Source organism: Lynx canadensis, chromosome A2 (genome assembly GCF_007474595.2).
Source record: "Lynx canadensis isolate LIC74 chromosome A2, mLynCan4.pri.v2, whole genome shotgun sequence".
In the NCBI taxonomy this organism is placed as follows: Eukaryota; Metazoa; Chordata; class Mammalia; order Carnivora; family Felidae; genus Lynx; species Lynx canadensis.
The window spans coordinates 15,539,193-15,555,677 of NC_044304.2; the positions used below are offsets into that span (position 1 = coordinate 15,539,193).

Below are 16,485 nucleotides of genomic sequence, written 5' to 3' on the forward strand. Positions count from 1 at the left end.
AGACCATCGGTCTGCGTGTGCGTCTTCAGAGAAGATGGTTTCCCTTAGCCCAGCACGTCTTGGCTTTTCACTTCTGGTTGCAAATCATCGATTCTGCTGATTGCTGAGGTTGCAGCTGGTGACTCCCTGCTCCCCACCCTCCCAGGCCACCCCACCAGTGACAACGCAGGTAGGGGTGGCCTGACTTCCTCTCTGGTGTTTTTACCGATATTGCCTGCACAACACTCGTAGAAGCCTTGCCCCTCATCCCAGGCAGAGAGCAGGCCAGCCCTTGCCCCCCGACGGAGCTGGTGGGACCCACCTTCTCCCGGAGCATCTCCCGCTGCCCTCCACAGTGAGTATCACCCTTCTCGGTGTCTCCTGTGCCCCCCACTCTTGTGTTTCCTCGATGGCTTCTAAAACCCAGGCTCTCACTCATTTGTTCAGTGGTCGTGAGCCCCAGGCACTTTGCTAGAAGCTTCCAGGAAGGCAAAGGCGAGTCCGGTAGTGGCCTGCCCAGGTTTCCAGGGATGAGTCAGAAGACTCCCTCCCACCCACACGTGTGAAGTAAAGGTTCGAGGCAGTGAATTCTGTGATTTGTGACTTACAGGAGGGAGAAGCAGGTGCTCGGGACAGGTGACAAGAAGGGGGTCAGGACTGGGAAAGCGAAGCCCCCAGGAGGTCCTCGGGTCCGAGAGGCAGCCCCGCGGGACGGATGTTTGGGGCAGCCTTCTCCGTAGCAGGGAAAAATCGGAAACAAGCAAACTCCGCTCTAAGCGGTGACTGGTTAAGTGAAGTGTGGCATCGCCAGACAACAGAACACCCCCCAGCCATCCAGTCCGATGACAGCCCCGCGGTCACTGGCGTGAAACGTGGACCAGAAAGAGAACGTAAGATAGAAAATGGGTTGTGTGGTCCGATTCCCTTCCCACTAAGGGTGCATGTGTGGGAAAAAGTGCAAAGAAAGTGAACAGAGGCTGACCCAAGCAAGGGGTGTTTGAGTGGTGTTTATTTTCTTCCCCGTATACATTTGCTTTGGGTTTTTTTTTTTTTTTGTTTTTTCTGGTACATTACGAAACGTGCAAAATGTCCTTTATAATCGGAAGAAAAGCAAAGCTGCTTCGTTTTCAGTGACCCATCCGTGACTACGGCTGTGTCCTTCCAAACACCCCAACACTCTCCAGTTCTCTGTTCGCTATTGCTCTGCACCTGCCGTAGCTGCCTGGCCGGAAGGGCCACCGAGGAGCCCGGAGCTGGAAACGTGGGGCAACCACCAGCCCCCCAGGGCCCGTCTCCTCCTCCCCCTGCTGACAGGCCCCAAGTCCATCTGCCCTTTCAGCCCCTGGAGCTCGAAGCCTCTTTTCTCCATATCCGTCTATCTGCTCTGAAGGCTTCCTCCACACCACCCCCCCGCCCCCTCCCACCCCTCCCAGCCAAGTTCAAGGACTCCCCACTCACAGGCTGCAGCGTCTACTGGGGGGCAGGGAGGCGGGCGCCCGACCCAGGCTTGGCGAGCAGGCAGGCCCGAGAGACGGCTCAGAGACCCCACTTCGTGCGGGGGGTGGGGGGCGGGGTGGGGTGGCGGGCAGAGCTACCAACAAATAGATGATTCAATCTCAGTGTAGCGAGTCAGACAAACGTGGAAATGAGACCTGAATTCCTGACTCCCGTCAGTATCTGTATCCAATTCACTGGCTACAGGGAGCAGGGACGGGAAAATGCTGCAGCCGCAGACGCTCCGCGATGGTTTTGTTTTATTTATTTATTCACTTACGGAGAGCGAGCGAGCAGGGGAGGGGCAGAGAGAGAGAGAGAGAGACAGAGGATCCAAAGCGGGCTCTGCGCTGACAGGCTGACAGCAGTGAGCCCGATGCGGGGCTCAAACTCACGAACTGTGAGATCATGACCCGAACCAGAGTCGGAGGCTCAACCCACGGAGCCAAAGAGGTGCCCCTCCGTGATGATCTTCGTGGTGATTATCTAAGGACGGCAGGGAGCAAAAACGCATGGCCGGGGGCAGTAATGGATGCCAGCCTAACTTTTCTCATAGGTTCTTTTTTTTTTTTTTTTTTTAAATGAATTAGCAGCCTTCCCTTCCCCCCCACCCCCACCAAGGTTCCTGTACACACTTCCTGTTTTCTGGCCTTCATGCCTTTGTTGATATATTTCCCTGTCCTCGAGCAGGGTTCCCTCCCCTCATTGCATGTCTCCATGCTCTCCAGCCTTCAAGGGGTCAGCAAAAATGTCACCCCCTCAGGGAAGCCCTCCCGAGTTGCACTGGAGTCATGACTTCTGCTCCTAATTCCCAAAGCGACTCGTTAGCATTTAGCCTTGCTGGTATTTTGCAGCGATGAGGAGCTCATTACCCTTGAATGTGAGCTTCTGGTCGACTTGGATCATGTCTCATACAGAGTTCAAGCCAGCAGGTGTTTCAGGTGTCAAGACACATTGCAGGGGTGAGCCGGGGTGGGGGGGATGAAGCATGTTCCCTCTCCTTCCCACAGAGCTCTCTGCATTCCGCAAAGAGCATTGCACTTGACCCTTGCCACGGGGCCCTGCAGGAGGCTGGGCTCTCACCTCCATTTTACAGCTGAGGAAACTAGGCATGTCACTTCTTGCCAAGGTCTCCCAGGCAGAAAGGGCTGGACCAAGGGACAGACGGGGGCTTTCAAACGGGGGTCCATCGTGCTCCCCCCACCTCAGCCCATTATGCTACAGCACAGGGGCAGGCTTCGCAGATCCCAGCGGTTGCAGAACCGTAATGGGGCCACCGGGAGCACCACCGGGGAGATACTGGGGCCGCACTGAGCCAGACGCCAGAGAGCACTCCCAGCAGACCGGAGAGGGGCCTGCTTTCAGGACGCTTTGTTGTGTGTGGGTGTTTGCCTCCTTCTCAGGGCCGAAGAGAAAATGAAAGCGAGCTTGGAGACTTCGCAACTGGTGCAATGAAATCTTTGGAAAGTATTCTGATGGAGGAGAGAGGGGATACGTGGAGAGCCGTCAGCAGCGTCTTTCTTTTAAAAAAAAATTTTTTTTTAACATCCGTTTATTCTTGAGAGAGAGAGAGAGAGTACAAGCCGGGGAGGGGCACAGAGAGAGGGAGACACAGAATCTGAGGCAGGCTCCAGGCTCCGAGCTGTCAGCGCAGAGCCGACACGGGGTTTGAACCCACGAACTATGAGATCATGACCTGAGTGAAGTCGGACGCTTTGACCGGACTGAGCCACCCAGGGGCCCCTATTAGCAGTGTCTCCGTGAGCCAGAAACGCATTTATCATAGCAGAAAAAGAAACCTTCACGGAAAGCTGATGGAGGCTCTCAAAGTTGCAAACGAAGCTGCCGAGAATTTGATTACTTGTCCTGACTGCCTTCCAGTCCTTTCACTGGGGCAGCTGCGGGTACCTCCTGGGGATGAGATCTGCAAACAGGTGTACGGAAGGGAAGAGAACTGGGGCTTCTTAAAAAAAAAAAAAAAAAAGGTTGGCAAGTTATTTTTATGATAGTTCTTAAAATAAAATTTCATGCACAAAGGAACATATTTAAATAGTTTACATAACCTAAAGGAAAAAAAAACGAAAGTCTCACTTTCCACGGGTCATAATTGTTCAAGCTCCTTGCAGAAAATGTTTCAGTACTGATGAGCAGTGAAGTGTGTAACTTTTACCATTTTTTTTTTCTTAAGGACCGTTGCAACACAGTCTTCTACCTTGCCTTTCTACCTAATACTCTTGGTGACCTCCTTATATCAGCGTGAGGTCTATTTTATTCCATTTATGGGTGACTTCTGTAGGTTTTTTTTTTTTTAATGTTCACTTATTTAGTTTGAGAGAGAGTGAGTGAGTAGGGGAGAAGCAGAGAGAGAGGGAGAGAGAGAAAATCTCGAGGAGGCTCCGCGCTGTCAGCACAGAGCTCGAGGTGGGGCTCGAACTCACGAGCCGAGAGATCGTGACCTGAGCTGAGATCGAGAGTCCGACGTTTAACTGACCGAGCCCCCCAGGCGCCCCCGGGCTCCTTGTGTTTTATTGAAAGCTGTATCAGAATATTGCCAATTGTTGGGTATTTAGGTTGTTTCCGGTTTTTTTTGTTCTGCAAAAAAATTGCCACATACATCTCCATATACGTATCTTTATTTAGGCTCTTTTGTGAAAACAGCAATAGAACATGTTCCCAGCAGATGAAGTGCTGAGTCAGGGCTGTTGTGCTTTGTAAATTTGACAGATGTAGCTTAATACTCCGAGAAGGTTGCACAGGGCAAGAGGGCAGGAGAGGTGCAAATGTCAACCATCCTGTCTCCAGCATCGGGGAAACCCAGGAGGGCTTCATTAAGGAGGTGACTTTTTTTTTTTTTTTTTTTTTTTTGCTGGCCCTTGAAGGCTGGAGAGCACGGGGACACGCAATTTATACTCCCCACAGCAATGTGGAGGTCTCTTCCCCAAACCCTTACCAATATCATCATCATCAGTCTTTATTTTCAACCTAAAACTAACTAGCTATAACGAACCATAACCAAAGCCACTCTTTCTTCTTTATGTGGCTTCTTTCCTTGGGAGCTTGTTTTCGTTGATGTTATCCAGCGAATATTCAAGTCTTTATTTAAATTTCTTTTTTAACGTTTATTCATTTTTGAGAGACCGAGAGACAAGAGTATGAGCAGGGGAGGGGCGGAGAAAGAGGGAGACACAGAATCTGAAGCAGGCTCCAGGCTCTGAGCTGTCAGCACAGAGCCCGGACGCAGGGCTCAAACCCATGAACAGTGACATCATGACCTGAGCCGAAGTTGGGTGCTCAACCGACTGAGCCCCCCAGGCTCCCGAATATTCAAGTCTTTTTATGCAGCTACTAGAAATATATGTGGTTTTTTCTGGCTAATTAATGTCTCGAAAACCAATCTCTCTGTTCCCCAAGCTGTAATAAAATTAAACGAGCTGAGTGAGGAAGATCCAAAGTTAACTGGGCATTTCAAAAAAATGATTTATTGGTTCAGAGCATGATTCAGGGAGGAAAAAAAAGAGGATGGTAAAGTCAACGGGATCGTATGTAATTTGGGGAGTCGCCCTCTGAGAGGAGGTAAACACCCTTTCCTCATCAAACATCCACCCGCTAATTTCAGCAGCCATTGGCGAGTTTCTAATCCCAGGATTCCTTTATATATGTATTAGTTGGCACTGCGAGAAGAGGTTTTTCACCTCTTTGTTCATGTTTTCATTTATTTTCATTAGTACGGACTCCTGGATCCTCACGTAGTTGGGCGTGCTACGAGGATGGCCATCGTGATTTAATTTGGTGCCCAAGTTGCCTCTGATTTGGCTGGCGGGAGCCCCATCGAGTTGGCAGCTGTGTCCTTTTGGCGGGTCCTCCTGGTCCTTTGAACACCTGCTTGCTTCCTGATGCAAAAATCAGTTCTGGGTGCATCTTGCAATTGCCCTAGCTGTGTGAATCAGACATTTCTCCAGAGTCCTGCTTCCTTTCGGTGGAAGAAGGTATTTAGAGACCAAGATCAGGGCACTAGGTGCTTGTTGCGGGTCGTGTTTTGGGGCCCTCGGGGGACAGTGCCAGGAAAGTGTGTTGAAACACAAATACATGTGCATATACACATAAATTATCTGTCTCTATCATCTATCATCTATCATCTATCAATCTGTCAGTCTATTTATCTCTAATCTGTCTATTATCTATCTATCCACCTATTATCTATCTATCTATCTATCAATCTATCATCTGTCATCTATCAATCTATCAATCAATCTATGTATCTGTCTATAATATGTCTATTATCTATTATCTATCTGTATATCTATCTCATCTATCATCTATCTGTCATCTATCTATCCATCTATCATCTATCAATCTATCAGTCTATCTATTTATCTATCTCTAATCTGTCTATTATCTATCTCTCCACCTATTATCTATCTATTTATCTATCATCTATGTATCTGTCATCTATAAATCTATCAATCTATCTGTCTACAATCGATTATCTATCTATTATCTATCTATCTATCTCATCTATCATCTATCAATCATCTGTCTATTATCTATCTATCTATCTATCTATCATCTATGTGTCTATCATCTATCAATCTATCAGTCTATCTATTTATCTATCTCTAATCTATTATCTATCTATCCACCTATTATCTATCTATCTATCTATCATCTATCTATGTATCTGCCATCTATCAATCTATCAATCAACCAATCTATGTATCTGTCTATAATATGTCTATTATCTATCTATCTATTATCTATCTATCTATCTATCTCATCTATCATCTATCAATCATTTATCTGTCTATTATCTATCTATCTATCTATCTCATCTATCATCTATCAATCATTTATCTGTCTGTCTATTATCTATCTATCTATCTATCTATCATCTATGTGTCTATCATCTATCTATCTGTCTATCTCTCTAATCTAAGCTTGAAAACCCGAGTTCATCTTGAGCCCTCAGTTCTGTGAGAATGGCACAAGGCACTCCAAGGCATTTTCAAGAAGCAGCTGGCAAGAAGGTTTCAAGGAAGAAGTTCTGGCTGCCTTCCTCCCCACCTGCTAAAGGCCAGATAGGACTCTGAGGAGGGAAGAAGCCAGAAAATTTCCATTAGCTCTCACTCACTTTCTTTTCTTAACTTGAATCATTTTACTGAGGTCCAACTACAAAAGACTACATTTACAGTGCAGACTACAAGCTCTGACATACGTATACCCGTGAAACTTGCACGTAATGAGTATCATGAGTATATGTGTCACCCCCGAAGGCTTCCTGGTGAGCCTTTGTGCCCTCGCTCACCTCACACCCTCCCCGCCTCTTCTCCCTCTCTCACCAGGAAATCACTGGTCTGTGTTCTCTCACGCTAGATTAGTTTGCATTTTCTAGAATTTTATGTAAGTGGAATCACGCTGTATGCGTGCTTTGGTCTGGCTTCTTTATGTAGCATAATTATTTTGAGATTCATTCGTATGACTGTGAGTATCAGTTGTTCATTCTGATTCCATTGTGTGGCTATGCCCACGGTCCACGTATCCCTTCCTGATAATGGATAGGGTATCCAGTATTTGGGTTATTTCCAGTAATTGCTATTGCAATAGAGCAGCTATGAACATTCCTGCATCAGTCTTTGTGTGGACAATGCTTGCCTTTTTCTTAGGAAGGACATCGCAGGGGGATGGTTAGGTCACGTGCTGGGTGTATCTATAACTTTTTTTTTTAATGTTTATTTACTTATTTTTGAGAGAGAGAGAGAACACAAGCAAGGGAGGGGCAGAGAGAGAGGGAGACACAGAATCCCAAGCAGGCTCCAAGCTCTGAGCTGTCAGCACAGAGCCTGACATGGGGCTTGAACTCACGAACTCTGACCTCATGACATGAGCTAAAGTCGGACGCTTAACCGACTGAGCCACCCAGGCGCCCTTATGTTTAACTTTTTAAGAAACTGACAAACGGTTTTTCCAAAGTGGTTGTACCACCGTTAGGTGCTCAAAACCACCACACTCTCAGAAAAGGAGGATGAGTCACGATGTTGTGTTGTAGAAAGGAAACCAACAGGTGAGGGTTGAATCTATGAAGGAGAATTGTTTTATTCTGAAAACTTGGGGTGTGGTACTAGACGTGTTTCTTGGGAACTTTTCCTTGCTAAAAATATAAAAAGAAATGCCCGGCTCAGGCTGAGACACGTCCTCGAGTGAAGTAAGCTATTGTTCCCTTAGTCATACAGGGGTGGGTTTACAGAGATTCAAAACACATACGCACAACAGCCGAGATTTATGGAAGTCAGCTTGGAGGCCCTTCGCATTAGGGAACTACCTTTTTTTTTTTTTTTGCTAAACCAAATCTGGGACTTCCAGGAAATAGGGCCCCTTTTCCCATCCTGGGCTTACAAATGAAGCATGTAGGTAGGTGCTGGGGCCCAGAGAGGTCTCAAGCCAACCTCTGTCCTGTGATCTTCAGGAGCCCCCTGGTTGGTAAAATAAGGAGGGGGCATTTAGCAAAACAGATCCTGAGAAGTGGAGTCGAGAGCAAATGAACTCAGGTAAAAAGAACGCTGGGAAAACATGAAGTCCCCAAAAGGGCTCTTAGGGGAGAGGTTTCTCTCGTTTCTATGTTGACAACCAAGATCATTTTGGAATCTAGAATATTTGGCTTGGTGTCGATGTAATATGGACTGTAACTCTCGCCTGGGATTTTTATATTTTTTGCACGAGGACAAACAGATATAACCTCCAGTCTCCATCGTTAGGCGTTTATTACTGTTCATTTATAAGACAGACCTCTTTTTGATTTTTGCCTTCTCTTCCTAGAAGCAAGCTTGCATCTGACCCATCATGGTGCCCACAGAACTCACAGTGAGTATCGCCATGTTCCTCAGGCTCCTCGAAATGCACTGTCAGAAAGTGGTCCAGGTTCATTCTTCTGCGTGTCTCCGTCCAGTTTTCCCAGCACCACTTGCTGAAGAGACTGTCTTGATTCCATTGGATATTCTTTCCTGCTTTGTCAGAGATGAGTTGGCCATACGTTTGTGGGTCCATGTCTGGGTTCCCTATTCTGTTCCGTGGATCTGAGTGTCTGTTTTTGTGCCAATACCACACTGTCTTGATGATTACAACTTTGTAGCATAGCCGGAAGTCCGGGATTGTGATGCCTCCTGCTTTGGTTTTCTTTTTCAAGATTGCTTTGGCTCTTCGGGGTCTTTTCTGGTTCCATACAAATTGTAGGCTTATTTGTTCCAGCTCTGTGAAGAATGTTGGTGTTATTTTGATAGGGATTGCATTGAATGTGTAGATTGCTTTGGGTAGTATCGACATTTTAACAATATTTGTTCTTGTAATCAATGAGCATGGAATAGTTTCCCCCCACCCTTTTTTTTGTGGAAATGCACTGTCATCTTGCCTGTTTTTTTGGGGGGCGGCAGTGTGGGAAGGAACCTGCTGTGGAGGAGAGATTTCTCTGTGTGGGTTCCCAGGGGTAAGGTCTCTGCCGAGCAGTGCCCCATATGGGCGGCCAATGCCAGCACAGAGGGCTTTACAAACTTGAAAAACCGGAAGAGCCTCAGGGTTTGTGGTGAAGTGAGAGGAACACACTATTTTAGATCTCATTAACTGGTAAGAGTTTTTATGATTGGATGTGTCTGTTCTGAAACTAAGACAAAGGAGGATATGGGACAACCCTGAATTTGTGGGGGTTTTTTAAATGTTATTTATTTATTTATTTTTGAGAGAGAGCATGAGTAGGGAAGGGGCAGAGAGAGAGAGAGAGAGACAGGGAGAGGGAGAGGGAGAGAGAGAATCCCAGGCAGGCTCCTTGCTGTCGACACGGGGCTTGAACTCACAAACCGTGAGATCATGACCTGAGCCAAGATCAAGAGTCGGACGCTTAACCGACTGAGCCACCCAGGTGCCCTCATCATTTGTTTTGAATAAACCTGTGGTGAGCACATCAGTTCTGTCTCTTACACAACAGGACATAGGCTTTTCAAAAACCACATAAGAGCCTATATTTCTCTAAATGAGACAAAGAGGCTAACGAAAATACTGGGTAAAGCCATCATCCAGAGAGTCATTTGGGATTTTGTAGCCAAATGTAATCAAGGACAGAATCACATCAAATTGCTCCGTTTTTTGCCGTCCTCATAAACGCCTCACAGAAATATCTAACTGGTTTAATTTTGCTTTTCTCAAAGAGAAAGTCTGGGTTTTACAAGTCGGTGGTTGAAATCAAGCCTTCTTAGTGGGGCTAACAGACTGCCCTTCAAGGTACACTGGTCTAGGAGTTCCAAGGTCCACGGAGCTTGGTGGTCACAATTGTTGACCTTAGACAAGTCGGCGATGCCACGCTAATGATGTTTAGTATTGCACGTGTATTGTTGCATATACCTAACAAAAAAGAGACGATTAACTTGGATCTGCTGAAGTAAACAAGGTAAGTCTACTTTTCTGACCAGAATCAGACCCTTCGTTTCTCCTGTAGTTAGAATTTGCCTTTCATCCCGGATGCGGTGGAAACAGCTAGGTTGGGGCAGCCGAGTCGGGGCTGTGTCTCAGCCCGATTCGGTTTTGTCGTCTGGGATCTCGGAAGCTATCTAGACCCTGCAAGGCAGGCCCAGAGAGGAAGAAAAATACACCCCGATGATGACCTCTTATGGTCAAGAGGTGCCCAGCAGCATCTAAATGGGGAAAAGATGGGGCTCTTAATGGCTATTGGCAAACAGCCCATGACATCCCAGTGGCCACTCTTCCAAGGAAGGGCTGTGCGCCGGTCAGTACCCAGGACGCCGCCTTCCTTCGACCTCACAGCGAAGGCAGAGCCATGTTTGCGGATGAGGAAACCGAGGCTGGGAGGGTGGGGGAAGGGTCAGGGTCATGGCGAATTGGAGGAGGAGACCTGCAGAATGCTCTCAGTGCACACAGCATCCCCGGGGTGCTCCCTGTAGACAATCGTCAAAGGCGCTGAGATTCAGGTCTTACTGTTTGGAAGTCTTACTTCCTCAAGTGTGGGGACAGGGCGCCCTAGAGACGGAGGCCGGCCATTCCCGCTCCTCCTGACCAGCTCACATCCCTCCCTCCCTCCCTCCCTCCATCTTCCCTCCCGCACCCCTTCCCCCACGCAGGTGCCCACTTTGGTGCTGAGAAGAAATAAGGGATGTGGCCTCGCAGGACACGGGCTTTGCCCTTGGCCCTGTTCTCTGCCTAGAGGTGCAGGCGACGGGCCTGGGGCTGATAGAAGCCTTCCAGCCTTCCGGAGATAACCTGAGTCAATGCAGGAGGCTCCTGAAAATCTGGAGGCCTTCTTCCTGCCCCAGAAGATGCTTAGCCCTTGATGCTTGGCCCTGCTTCTTCTTCTTCTTCTTTTTTTTTAAATTTTTTTTTTTTAACATTTATTTATTGTTGAGAGACAGAGTGCAAGCAGGGGAGGGGCAGAGCGAGAGGGAGACCCAGAATCAGAAGCAGGCTCCAGGCTCTGAGCTGTGAGCACAGCCCCGATGTGGGGCTTGAACTCATGAACCGTGAGATCATGACCTGAGCCGAAGTTGGACGCTTACCTGACCGAGCCACCCAGGTGCCCCTCTTTTTGCTTCTTTTTTTTTTTTTAATTTTTTTTTCAACGTTTATTTATTTTTGGGACAGAGAGAGACAGAGCATGAACGGGGGAGGAGCAGAGAGAGAGGGAGACACAGAATCGGAAACAGGCTCCAGGCTCTGAGCCATCAGCCCAGAGCCTGACGCGGGGCTCGAACTCCCGGACCGCGAGATCGTGACCTGGCTGAAGTCGGACGCTTAACCGACTGCGCCACCCAGGCGCCCCTCTTTTTGCTTCTTTAACCAAGCTTAGCCTGGGGTTTCTGTACGTTTCTACTGTGCAGAGCTGGCCTAAGGGGTCTTGTCTGGTGACTGTAACTGGGCTACAAGCTTGGCCGAGCTTCCCAATTAGAAAGGGGCCCTGATATGGTTCACGAGGGAAAAAGAGACCCTTCCCTATTCTTCAAGAGATATGAAAGCCTTTCTTCACATCTCCTTTGTATTTAAAGGCCTAACGTCTTGGGTAGGTCTTAGTGAGTAGGACACAGATGTCTATGAAGAAGCCCCTGGAGGCCCTGCTCTCAGGGGAGAGAGTGGACCCCACGAAGGCTCCTTAGACACCACCTTGATGGAGACTTTAGGAAGGGTGCCCAGGAGAATGTGGGAAGTTGTTCTAGGCATTGCCCAAACTAGAAGGTTCTGGCATGGGCTCCTGGATGGAAAATAGACTGGAAACATGCAGATTAGCCTGTCATTCCACCGATTCTCTCCTGGGATCTCTTCCTCTTCCTCTCCTCCGAGAGCAGCCTGCCTAGGTAGCTTCTCCAGCAAGAACAGTGTCTCTAGGACGGCTCAGAGAGCAGGTGAGCTGGAAGGAAGGAATTCATTATCTCAGAGTCCTCATGGAAGCCTGAGCCCTCATCTGAGAGAGGTCTTCCTGTCCTGGAAATGTGAGGATTACGTCACACACGCACGTCACGGCGACGGCACTAGGTCTGGCATGCACTAGGCACCCCAGCTATGGCGAATAAAATACGTTGGTAAATAGTGCCGTTTACGTCTGCTGGGAAGTTTTCGAAGGATACTATGTCTTACATCCAAAGGATGTATACCCATCGCGCATGTGCAGAGGTAGAAGCGCGAGTCCCAGCATGGTGGGGGGACATGTTTGCCCAGGACTCCCCTAGCCTGGGAGGTGGACTCTTCCTCATAAAGGCAGCCAAACCTTTCATCTTGTACGGATGATGTAGGCCTACCTTGGTCTTCACAACAAATGTGGCCTTGACGACACGTATATAAATCTAGGTTTTTTGTGTGTGTGAGTCAAACCACTTTTAAAATACGCCTGTGGGGGGTGGGGGGGAGTCCCTAACTAAATATAGTTCTATGCTGGACCACCGGGCCCTCCACCCTCAGCCAACCGGAGAACACACGCCTTGGGCTTCAAGCGGGACACATTCTGGGGGTCAGCGCTGGGGAGTGGTGGTCGTGCCCGCTTACTGGGCAGTGGAGAAGGCTGGGTCTCCTGGGGCACTGGAAATGCTGAGGTCCCCCCCTTCCCCCCGCCACCCCCTGGGGCTGTATCTGTGGATGGGGACGCTGTTTCCCTCCCGGATTTATAGCTTGGGGCTCAGGTGCATGTGACAGTCTGTTAAAAGTATTTGATCACCCCCAAAAAACGTAAAAAAGAAATAAAAGAAGGAAGGAAGGAAGGAAGGAAGGAAGGAAGGAAGGAAGGAAGAAGAGAAAAGGGAAGGGAAGGGAAGAAAAGAAAAAAAAAAGAAGAGAAAAGAAAAAAGAAAAGAACCTCTACAAAAGCAGTTTCACGCTTACTCATTGTGTGGATTCACAGTTAACACCTGCTCATCTGCACGAGCAGATGACTTTTCCCCAAAATGTCACCGTGCCGACCCATTAAAGCTACACTGATCCCCATCTTGGGGTCTCTGTGTTCTTCATATTCTTCCTTCCCACCCTAAAAGTTCTTTTTGCTCCAAGTCTACGCAAGCCCCACTTCTCAGGGGACAACCTCCCTGGGGGGCCACGACGATGCCAGGCTGCCACGTTTGGCTTTGGGAGAAGTCTCCCGGCATCCTCACCAAAATATGTGTCTCCCAGGGAATCTGTCCTCCCAAGACACTGGGTTTCTGGGTAATGGCTGAAGCTGGAGGGAAATCTTTATTTTTTTTATTAAAAAATTTTTTTAATGTTTATTTATTTTTGAGAGGGAGAGAGAGAGAGTGTGAGCAGGGGAGGGGCAGAGAGAGAGGGAGACACAGAATCTGAAATGGGCTCCAGGCTCTGAGCTGTCAGCACAGAGCCCGACACGGGGCTCAAACTCACAAACCATGAGATCATGACCTGAGCTGAAGTCGGATGCTTAACCGACTGAGCCACCCAGGCGCCCCTTAGAATTCTTAACAAAGTTTGAATAAGGGATCCTGAAAGCTATGTAACCTGTCCCAGTGCTTGTGCATGTATGTGAAAGGGTATGAATGAGTGTGTGCATGTGAGTGTGTGTGTGTGTGTGTGTTGCTGTTTCAGGAGCAGAGGATACATAGTTTGCAGGAGGCTCAGAAGAATCTGGACCCAGAAAAGTTTAGGAGCCTCTGAGGACCTTTATGGAAGAATGGAATAGAGAGGAGAGGGGTGCCTGGGTGGCTCAGTCAGTTAGGCGTCCGACTTCAGCTCAGGTCATGATCTCACTGTTCGTGAGTTCGAGCCCCGCGTCAGGCTCTGTGCGGACAGCTCGGAGCCTAGAACCTGCTTCGGATTCTGTGTCTCCCTTTCTCTCTCTGCCCCTCCCCAGCTCGCACTCTGTCTCTCCCTCTCTCAAAAATACATAAACATTAAAAAAAAATGTTTTAAAAACTTAAAAAAAATGGAATAGAGAGGAGAAATCAGAATCATTCAGAGTTCAATACAGGTTTGTGCCCATCATTGGTCCCAAGGGGGTCCTACCACATCCGATCACTTGTCATGTGTCCTGTAACTGTTCATGTGTGCCCTCCACCAGCAGGTGGGTTCCACGAGAGCTGGAACCACATCTGACTTACCCACTACTGTGTTTTTGGCATGCACGCGGTACCTGACACGGAATAGGCGTGCGAGAGATAGTCATGGACTGTATAAATCTGTTGTGATGTGGGCAGATGCCCTCAGAAATGCCTGCTTGCCCTGCATGCATTTCTCTGTCTCGTCGCAGATTTTGGGGGCTGGGAGGGTCACGGGGTCCGGGCCCCCGCCGTTCTGAGATCCTCCGAAGGATCGTCCTTGACCTGATGGTGTCTGGTGTCTCCTTGCAGGGTCTTGTCTCTAACATGTCTGACGATTACAGCTACCATCCCACGTCTCCTCTGGATGACTACCTAAACCTCCCTGAACTTTACTGTAAGAAAAACAACGTCCGGCAGTTTGCGAGCTACTTCCTCCCGCCCTTGTACTGGCTCGTGTTCATCGCGGGCGCCTTGGGCAACAGTCTGGTCGTCCTTGTCTACTGGTACTGCACGAGAGTGAAGACCATGACCGACATGTTCCTCCTGAATCTGGCAATTGCTGACCTCCTCTTTCTCGCCACGCTTCCTTTCTGGGCCATTGCCACTGCGGACCAGTGGAGATTCCACACCTTCCTGTGCAAAGTGGTCAACAGCATGTACAAGATGAACTTCTACAGCTGCGTGCTGCTGATCATGTGCATCAGCGTGGACAGGTACATTGCCATCGCTCAGGCCATGAAAGCGCAGACCTGGAGGCAGAAAAGGCTCGTGTACAGCAAAATGGTCTGCTTTGCTGTCTGGGTGCTGGCGGCCATGCTCTGCATCCCCGAAATCCTGTATAGTCAACTCAAGAAGGAATCTGGCATTACCATTTGCACCATGGTTTACCCTAGTGACGAGAGCACCAAAGTGAAGTCGGTGGTCTTAACCTTGAAGGTCGTCCTGGGCTTTTTCCTTCCTTTCGTGGTCATGGCCTGCTGCTACACCATCATCATCCACACTCTGTTACAAGCCAAGAAGTCATCCAAGCACAAGGCCCTGAAGGTGACCGTCACCGTCCTTACTGTCTTCTTCCTATCTCAGTTCCCCTACAACTGCATTCTGTTGGTGCAGACCATCGATGCCTACGCCACGTTCATTTCCAACTGTGCCATTTCCACCAATATTGACATCTGCTTCCAGGTCACTCAAACCATCGCCTTCTTCCACAGTTGCCTGAACCCCGTGCTCTATGTTTTTGTGGGCGAGAGATTCCGCCGGGATCTTATGAAGACCCTGAAGAACTTGGGTTGCATCAGCCAGGCGCAGTGGGTCTCGTTCACGAGGAGAGAGGGAAGCGTGAAGCTGTCGTCCATGCTGCTGGAGACGACCTCGGGAGCGCTGTCCTACTGAGGGGTCTTGGCTCCGACGTGGATGGCCCTCTCGGAAGTAATGAGAAATACAAGTACAGCTTCTCCACTGATGGGACCAGAGGGAAACCAATGAAGAAAAAGAAAAAGGAAATGGGGGGTGGGGGGAGAAAAAGCCCAGAAAGGGATGAATTTGGACAATTACTTTAGTTAGAATTTCCAAGTCAGAGTTTTCCACATGGACTGGCCATCCCGTGAGACCATGGACTGGCTCTTGGCTGCAATGTGTACAATTTTCAGAGAAGGACCAACAGACAGCTCTTTAGACCACCCTGGCTTCGTCCCTCGTCTGAGCATTAATGCAACTGGAAAAGGCGTTCGATTTTCCCAGTATACTGCGGATGGCTGTGGCTTCGGTTCTGAAGCCACCCCTTCCAAAAGGAGACACGGACCCACTGGCCGCTGCCACCAGGAGTCCACAAAAGCACAAGGTTTCCTGAAAACTTCCATCTTGGGGGGGGGGGAATTTCTGCCGTGACTTTGGGGCCTGGTGCCCATGCCAGGTCTTCTAGATTCTTGATCAGAATCTTTTCAAACAACCTCAGATCGTCTCCTCTGGTCTCCTTGATCTGTTCTGGGCCAGGGAGGGACCCTGAGCCTCTTTTGAACTACCTGCTTGACTAGCCAGTGAGCCCCTGGACTAGTACCTGTATCTGAACGTCATCCCTATTCTCTCGGTGCTCCCGTGTCCATTTCTGGGTCCTGCCGGGGGGTTCTGTGACTCCACAGAGTCTGCACAAGGACTCCGCGTATCTACTCGTGTCACGGGGGCGGTCAGCCTGTGCGGGGACTCTGAGAACCCGAGCGCCCTGGCTCTGTTGTGGGCTCAGTCTGCCAGGTAGCTTTTGTGATGGTCCACTTTTCCACTTCCCATAAAACGGGTTGGTTTTAAGGACCCTCTTGTTTCTCAGGCGGCTGGGAGGAGACCTGCGTCCACGCCGCTCCTTTTCTTAATGGATAGCGCTCACATGTTCAAAGCTTTCGATTTAGAGATTAGGCTGGAAAAAGTAATAGAATTCACTTTTGCTTTGTTTCTTTTAACTATTTGGCTAGCACATTTGAAAACATTTTATAGGGGCCCC

The 16,485-nt window shown here is 48.8% G+C and overlaps 1 protein-coding gene across 2 annotated transcripts; it reads left to right on the forward strand.

Annotated features, from left to right (window-relative positions):
• The first annotated feature begins 228 nt into the window (after positions 1 to 228).
• Positions 229 to 16,485, forward strand: CCR9 (C-C motif chemokine receptor 9). Of its 2 annotated transcripts, none has more exons than XM_030305814.1 (3): positions 229 to 334; positions 8,284 to 8,328; positions 14,304 to 16,485. In XM_030305814.1, exons 2-3 carry the CDS (start codon positions 8,308 to 8,310, stop codon positions 15,384 to 15,386), a joined length of 1,104 nt encoding a protein of 367 aa, XP_030161674.1. In that variant the 5' UTR covers positions 229 to 334; positions 8,284 to 8,307; the 3' UTR covers positions 15,387 to 16,485. The 2 variants fall into 2 exon arrangements, with proteins under 2 accessions (XP_030161674.1, XP_030161692.1); XM_030305832.1 differs by having other exon boundaries at positions 8,287 to 8,328.

What these genes read in the sequence shown, in the direction of transcription:
- CCR9 (XM_030305814.1), top strand. Translation starts at nt 8,308, where the DNA reads ATGGTGCCCACAGAACTCACA. An exon ending in TGGTGCCCACAGAACTCACA is followed by an intron (nt 8,329 to 14,303) that starts GTGAGTATCGCC and finishes GTCTCCTTGCAG; the next exon opens with GGTCTTGTCTCTAACATGTC.